This window comes from Colossoma macropomum, unplaced genomic scaffold (genome assembly GCF_904425465.1).
Source record: "Colossoma macropomum unplaced genomic scaffold, Colossoma_macropomum, whole genome shotgun sequence".
Taxonomy (NCBI): Eukaryota; Metazoa; Chordata; class Actinopteri; order Characiformes; family Serrasalmidae; genus Colossoma; species Colossoma macropomum.
In genome coordinates, this window is record NW_023494789.1 from 47322736 (window position 1) to 47331152 (window position 8417).

The 8417-nt window shown below is 43.5% G+C and overlaps 1 protein-coding gene across 1 annotated transcript; it reads left to right on the plus strand.

Moving 5' to 3' along the window:
• The first annotated feature begins 5925 nt into the window (after positions 1–5925).
• Positions 5926–7072, plus strand: gpr27 (G protein-coupled receptor 27). Its single transcript, XM_036569643.1, has one exon. The coding sequence runs from the start codon at positions 5926–5928 to the stop codon at positions 7042–7044; it is 1119 nt and encodes a 372-aa protein (XP_036425536.1). The 3' UTR covers positions 7045–7072.
• The last annotated feature ends 1345 nt before the right edge of the window (positions 7073–8417 follow it).

Genomic DNA, 8417 nt, shown 5'->3' on the forward strand with positions numbered 1-8417 from the left:
CTTTAACAGCAGCACTATTCAAAGCTTGCTGGTTTGTGTTGGGTATTTTGGTGAGGTTGCCAGTCTTCAGTTTCCCAGTACAATGCACAGCAGTGTCAGCTGTTACATTCATATTTCAGTGCCTTAACGGCCCCCGTCCAGTGACATTCGGGGGTGTTGGGGGGATGTAAATGTCACAAAACATTTAGGTTTTGGAACATCTTTGCTTAGCACAGGACGCAATAGCGGTGATTTTCTGATTTTCATCAACACCATTCCCATTTTTTCCCATAGAAAAATCCAGCAAAAACTCAGCATTCCTTATTTGGCATGAAGCCAACTACAAAAATGACATCACGACTTCAGAAGTCTATGCCAGTATCAGGACTGAGAACCACTGGAATAAGGCACTGTGCAAATACACAACTCACTGCAATCGTCTGAAACTGTGCTTCCAAGCTTGAACACTAGAGTGCGCACTTTATCACAAATCCTCATCCACTCTGCAAGAAGAGTTCAGTGAGAGAACTACAACAGCACTCTTCTCACTTCAGAACAATTTACATTAATTCACAGAAACATTCCCTTTGAAAGATGATGAGAGGAAAAGAAAGATGAAAGATGATGAAAAATATAGGAAATAATGAAGCGCATTGCTGTGATTGTATTGTCATTTGTCTGAAATTGCTTTACATGAAATTGTATTGCATCTGAAGTAAACTGTCAGCACTTAAAATAAAATAACATATTTTACTTTTGGAAGTACGCAAGGTAAATTAAACGTATGAACAATTCTATAGACTAATCACTGTTTATACCTGAGAATGTTTTCCTCCAAAGAATCAATGTGTTACGTAAATATAATAGCGTTTAAAGTACTTTTTTACTTGGTGGACTTCATGTATTCCATTTGATTTTTCCATATTTTTTCTTTCCTATGTTTTATCCTTCTGTGGGAATTCTGTACCGTTAGTGTCTGTGTTATATTACATGGTAGAAGTCAACAGTGCAGCTTAGCTTATTGTTAAAAAGTCCTCCTTCGTCTATTTGACTTAACTGAGTCAGGGAACAGGCAGCCGATGGACATTCGGGACCATGAACAGCTACATGTTTGATGGACAGCTGGCATTCAATGTAAACTATCAGCACCAGCGAAGGGTGAAGAGTTAAGAGTGAAGAAGGAGTGTAAAACATGGGAGGTGAAGACTGAAAAGCAAAGAGTGAAGAGTAAAAAAGGTACTACTTTACAACAAGACCCTTATAAACGAATTGTTTGAAATTAGATTATTAATGCTTATTAGTGCCCTGCGATGGACTGGTGACCTGTCCAGGGTGTATCCTGCCTTCCACCCAATGATTGCTGGGATAGGCTCCAGCTCCCCCTGCGACCCAGAATGATAAGCGGCTTAGAATATGTGTGTGTGTGTGTGTGTGTGTGTGTGTGATGGTTGATAATTAGGCATTAACCCTTTAAATTAAGGGGTTTAACCCCTTAAAATCTCAGGCTTACTGCATACTAAAGCCTATTATTCAGTAACTGCAGGGACTTCAGTGCAAACTGGCTGAGCTGTTCTTAAGTTATTGCCTCTATATAAAAGTTTGGGCCCACCTGTGGACCCTGGCCATTTAAGGGGTTAAAATAATCAAAATGCGGTTAAGACATAAATAAAAAGGCATAAATATGAATATCTGATGAAGCTCACAGGTTTAATATTGATGAATGGAGAAGGCAAAGTTAGATAAGTAACCAGCAAAATCTGAGCTTTAACAGTATAGATAAAGATGTGCTCACTATTTAGCAAGTAACAGGCCAACGCCTTTTTTATTTACTGCTCATTAATGATTTTTAGTGTTCATGACCTCATTAATGATTATTAATAAATGAAACCATTAAGAATAAAAAGTTCAGAGGAAGGCTACAGAGCGAAGAGTAGAGAGTGAGGAGTAAGAATTAAACAGTAAAGGGTGAATAACTAAGAGATATGAGAGAAAAGTACAAACTGAAGAGTAAAGAGGGAAGATTAAAGTGTAAAAAGAGATGAGTAAAGAGTTCAAAGAGTACTGAAGTGTGTATATATATATATATATATATATATATATATGTATCGAAGAATAAGGAGTAAACTTTAAGGAGTGCCTATTAAAGGGTGAAGAGTGACGGTTAAAGAATAAAGCCTGAAGAGAAAGATAGGAGTGAAGAGTGCTGAGTAAAGAGTAAAGGAAGAGTAAAGAATAAAGAGCATGTTTCTTAAATGAGTATTCTTCAGGGCCGGGATGTAGCGGAATACAAGTTTTGGGAAAAGGTATTCCGAATACAGAAATTAAGTATCTGTATTCCAAGATACATTTTAAATTTGTAAAAGCTAATATTCAGAACACAGTTACTTTTCTGAATACTTTTAGAATATGTGTCCACTAAATTAAAAAAACAAAATTAATGCTTCTTCTTGATCTATTTTAGAATCCCCACACAACATGTAGCAAACAGGCTTGCTAGACGGGCTCTGAAGAGAACCTCAATTAACGGCTTCTTTACCAGCACGGTTCCTACTAAAGCCTGAGTAGACTGATAAATCAATGTGATGATAAATCTCAGTGGGCTGATGGTAAAGATTGAATAAAACATTCCCTGATCAGTAATCAATAAACTAAACATTGGCTGACTAGAGAGCCTCCTAATAATGTAATATAGGGACTGTATGCAGCAGACTCTCTAACGGGGAGAGTTTCTGGGCCCACAGATGAGAGCTGTGCCAGATGATAGTTTAAGTTATAGCTACACTCGTGTACGTATATGGAGGGCTGTGTGAGATGACCCTATGGAGAGCTGCACAAGAGGGCTCTGTTAGGAGGGAACAGTCTGGTAGGAGTCAGACCAGAATGGGTTTTTAAAAAAAAAGACATACGGTTTTAAAGACTACCAAAAAAGGTGTAAGGTTTGGACATGATGGGGACTAAAATGGTATGGAATTGTGTAAATGGGGTGGGGAGATCACCTCATCACCCCAGAGGGGAATAAAAAGGGATGTTGTGAGATGTTATTCGCATTGTGGTTGACCGGGAAGCATCTTGCCATACGATGCTCAATAAATCTAAGGCCTTTTCCCTCCTGTCCATAAGAACTCAGCGGCTGAAGTCTTTTTCATTCCTTTTTATCCTTTTTCATTTTTGTTGATATTCTTTGATTCTTTTCATTCTTTTTGAAGACATTAGATTACAGACAGCTATTGGGGCAAATAGTATAGATAATATTAGAGTTACTTATAAATGTCCAGACCCTGGGCAAAAAGAGAGAGCTCTTGGTTGCGACAGGCCTCATTCCCCAACCGTTCTGAAAAAGAAATTTCTTCTTAAAACCCACTTTTTACGAAGTTTTTACGAAGATTCTGACATTCAGCAATGTGTTCTTATTTGGGATTTGTTCACAGGTAAGAACTGAATCTACACACAGTCAAGAGCACAAAGGTGAGAACAATCCTGAGAATTAAGAACGGACTTTTTCTTAGAACCTTTCTCAAGAACACACATTTCCCTTCCCTTTTCTTTTGAAGGAAGATCAAACACCCTGCTGGGGGACTGTGGCAGCAGCAGTGGACTGAAAAAGACGATGAGAGAAAAAGACCGAATTTTTGGAGCCTCATTTAAATGATAAGTGGATTTTTCATAAGTAAAAGAAGAAACTTGCCAACCAGTTACAGCGAGGAACAGTGTGAACTACCACGATGTTTTGTAAATGTATTGCAAATGTATTCTAAATACACTACCTTTGTATTTATTGTAGCAGAATATGTTACTGAATACTTTCAGGACAGTGTATTCAGTACTCAGCCATAACCATGAGTGCTGAGCTGAAGCAACAGTGAAAGGATCTGTTTGTGTTTTGCTTTGTGCTGGAGCAGTTTTACAGGTTCGCCTAGAGGGGGCACTGATGAGGCATTTACACATTCACTAATAAATGCTCTCAGCCTTTAAACAACAATCTATTACAATGTTAAACATTAAATCTTATTTTTTATTTACGCATTTTATAAAACCGGGCCCTCAACCTTTCATCACCACACAACAAGAGACTGACGGGTGCAGTGTGGAACACATTATATGAGTCTCTGTAAATAATTAACAAAGATGGTTCTTCAACGGCTCTTTAGTAAAGAAATTATTCTATGTAAAACCATGAACACTCAAAGGACCCTTTGCATGATTAAAGGGTTCTTTGCATCATGAAAGCGTTCTTCAGAATGATAGAGAATGTGCTGTAGATGGTTCTATGTGCTATAGATGGTTCTATATAGAACCTTTTTGAAAAGGCTTCCTCTATTGTTTTGATGTCAAGCTTGTAATAATAGAAGAACCCTTTTTGGTGCTGTAGATGGTTCTATGTGCTATAGATGGTTCTATATAGAACCTTTTTGAAAAGGGTTCCTCTATTGTTTTGATGTCAAGCTTGTAATTATAGAAGAACCCTTTTTGGTGCTGTAGATGGTTCTATGTGCTATAGATGGTTCTATATAGAACCTGTTTGAAAAGGGTTCCTCTATTGTTTTGATGTCAAGCTTGTAATAATAGAAGAACTCTTTTTGATGCTGTAGATGGTTCTATGTGCTATAGATGGTTCTATATAGAACCTTTTTGAAAAGGGTTCCTCTATTGTTTTGATGTCAAGCTTATAATTATAGAAGAACCCTTTTTGGTGCTGTAGATGGTTCTATGTGCTATAGATGGTTCTATATAGAACCTTTTTGAAAATGGTTCCTCTATCGTTTTGATGTCAAGCTTGTAATAATAGAAGAACCCTTTTTGGTGCTGTAGGTGGTTCTATGTGCGGTAGATGGTTCTTTATAGAAACTTTTTGAAAAGGGTTCTATGTTCTTCTATCATTACAAGCTTGACATCGCAACAATAGAAGAACCATTTTTGGTGCTATATAACCCTTTTCAGAAAGTTCTATATAGAATCATCTACAGCACATTCTCCATTAATCTGAAGAACGTTTTCACGATGCAAAGAACCCTTTAATCAAGGTTCTTTGAGCATTCATGGTTCTGTACAGAACCATATTCTTTACTAAAAAACCCTTGAAATATATATATATATATATATATATATATATATATATATATATATATATATAGTCAATAATAAATATATAATAAATAATAAATATATAATAAATATGCACTTTTTTGTTTTATTAAATTGATTAATTCAATTTCACAGCAGATCATCAAACAATAACACTCGCTTGTAACAGCACTTTGTTGGTGGTTCTCGCTGCTGGGCTGTAATTGAAGGCTGTGCCTTTAAAGGCTCGCTGGAATAGTCGCGCGGTGATGGTCTGGGCGCTCTCGAGCAGCATTTCTGCCAGACCTCTTCACTCGGGGAGACCCTCAGCTTAGAGGAGCTGAAGCCCCTTTATTATAACCAGCTCTGAACGGGACGTTTCATATTGGAGAGCGAGGATCTCCGCAGATCGCTGGAGGAGAGGAAGGCGGCTCTGCTGCTCCGCTCACAGACAAAACCAAGCGCTGCCCGCCTTGTTTACCAGCGAGAAACGACACGGAGCACGAGGGACGACGAGGCCCTGCAGACCAGCGACAGGAAGGCGCGTTTATGATGGGTGGATGAGGAGAGAAGCACCAAGCAGCCTCTTCAAAACGGTGGATTAAAAGACCCCCCGCCTCATCCGCCCCCCCAGCGCCAGCGCGTCTGCTCTAAACGCGACGACACACAAGAACGACCTCGTTTTCTCGCGGCGGATCAGAGAGGCGGGCTGCAGAATCGCGATCGCCGTTCAAACAGAGCCTTGAGCGTCAATTCTGCGTCGTGACTATGACCGCGCGCTGATTTCAGCGCCTGCTATTGTGACCGACCCTGCCGAGGCACGGGACCGTGGGGCGTCGCGCGCTACTTGATGTTGGATCCCGTAGCCCCGGCGCGGCTGCTCGGATGGCGAACGCGAGCGACCCCGGCGGCCCGCCGCTGCCGCTGCAGGACTCGGTGCAGCTGGCGGCGCTCGGCGCGATGCTGTGCGCGAGCGTGGCGGGGAACGCGCTGCTGTGCGCGCTCGTGTTGAAGGACAGCGCGCTGCACCGCGCGCCCTACTACCTTCTGCTGGACCTGTGCGCGGCGGACGCGGCGCGCGCCGCCCTCGGTTTCCCCGTGGCCGCGGCGACGGCGACGGCCGGGGCGCGCGGGCGCCCGTGGGCCTGGACGTGGACGTGGGCGCACGCGTGGTGCCGCGCGGCCGCAGCGCTCGCCGCGCTCTTCTGCTTCCACGTGGCCTTTGTGCTGCTGGCCGCGAGCGTCACGCGTTACCTGGCCATCGCGCACCACCGCTTCTACGCCAAGCGCGTGACTCCTTGCGCGTGCGCGGCGCTCGTGGCCGCCGCGTGGGCGCTCTCGGCCGCCGCCGCGCTGCCGCCGGCGCTGGAGGCGAGCGCGGGGGCGTTCCCGCGAGACCCCGAGCACTGCGCCCTGGGCCACGCGCCCGCTCGCGCCGGCGACGCGCTGGGCCTGGCGCTCACTCTCGCGTGCGTGGTGGGCGCCACGCACGCCGTGTACGCCAAGATGCTGTGCTTCGTCTACGGACACCGGAAGATGAAGCCCGCGCAGCCCGTTCCCGCGGTCAGCCACAACTGGACGTTCCACGGACCCGGCGCTACGGGCCAAGCGGCCGCCAACTGGATCGCGGGCTTCGGCCGAGGGCCCACGCCGCCCGCGCTGGTCGGAGTTAGGCAGGCGCCGCGCGACGCCGGCCGCAGGCTCCTCGTGCTCGACGAGTTCAAGACGGAGAAGCGCATCGGGAAGATGTTCTACATGCTCACGCTCGCCTTCCTGCTGCTGTGGGCGCCCTACGTGGCGGCGTGCTACGCGCGCGTCTTCGCCGAGGGCGGCGCCGTGCCGCACGTCTACCTCACCGCGGCCGTGTGGCTCACGTTCGCGCAGGCGGCCGCCAACCCCATCATCTGCTTCGCTTTCAACAAGGAGCTGCGCGTGCGGCTCAGGGCCTGCTTCCCCTGCTGCGTCACCACACAGACCCCGATGGAGCCGTACTGTGTGATCTGATCAGAGAGAGACCGGCCTGCACAAACTCTCCACGCGCGACTTCTTCCGCTGTTAGACTCTTAATTATGGCAAAACATTATCGCGAATATCGACACGCTGTTGGTTCCTTTGGACGGATGCAGCCTGCTTGCCCTAGTGTGGTATTTTGGGTATTGTATGGACACCATTTGGTATTTTGGGTACTATATGGGTACAGTTTGAAGGGTAAAGTTTGATATTTTGGGTAATGTACAGTTTGGTATTCTGGGTACTGTATGGGTATACATTGTTATATTGAGTACTGTATACATACAGGTATCTCGAGTACTATGGCACAGGGTGGTATTTTGGGGTATTGTAAAGTTTGGCATTTTGGGTACCATTTGCATACAGTTTGGTTTTATGGGTAATGTATTGGTACAGGGTGATATTTTGGGGACTGTGGGTACAGTTTGGTATTTTGGGTACTGTGGGTACAGGGTGGTATTTTGGGGTGTTGTATAGTTTGGTATTTTGAGAACTGTTTGCATACAGTTTGGCATTAAGGGTATTGTATGGGTACTGGTTGGTATTTTGGTATACAGGTATCTCGGATACTATGGCACAGGGTGGTATTTTGGGGTATTGTATAGTTTGGCATTTTGGGTACCATTTGCATATAGTTTGGTATTATGGGTACTGTATTGGTACAGGGTGATATTTTGGATACTCTAGGTACAGGGTGGTATTTTGGGGTAATGTATGATTTGGTATTTTGAGAACTGTTTGCATACAGATTGGCATTATGGGTACTGTATGGGTACAAGTTGGTATTTTTTTACTCTATAGGTACAGTTTGGTATTTTGGCTACAGCCTTATCTAGAGTACAGGTTGTTTTTTGGGTATTGTATGAGTACAGCTTGTTTTTTTGGATACTGTAAAGTTTCATATTTTGGGAACTGTATAGTTTGGTATTTTGGGTATTGTACAGCTCAAAAACGTGTAACTATTTATTTATTTGATTTTTTTTAATTTGTATCATGACAAATGGTCCAGTAGAAATGCTCCAAAATAGGACAATTACCTGAAATAAAATTTTAACTACATTTACATACAAGGCATTTTTCCTTTTACAATAAAGTAGTATTGTCTAGGATATAAAAGCATTTTGAGTTATAAAAGAGTTATAAGCTTTCAATACGACAGTCACATTATATTGGCTTATTGTTGGATAAGGTTTGGCTACTTTTGGTATGTTTGCTGCAGTTTGGTATTTTGGGTACTACATGGATATATTTTGGAATTTTTAGGTATTTTGGGTACTACATTGGGTAGAGTTTGGTATTATGGATATTTGGGATACTACATGGGTACAGCCTGGTATTTGGGGTACTACATTGGGTAGAGTTTGGTA

Coding starts and splice junctions, on each gene's coding strand:
- gpr27 (XM_036569643.1), top strand. CDS start 5,926: ATGGCGAACGCGAGCGACCCCGGCGGCCCGCCGCTGCCGCTGCAGGAC.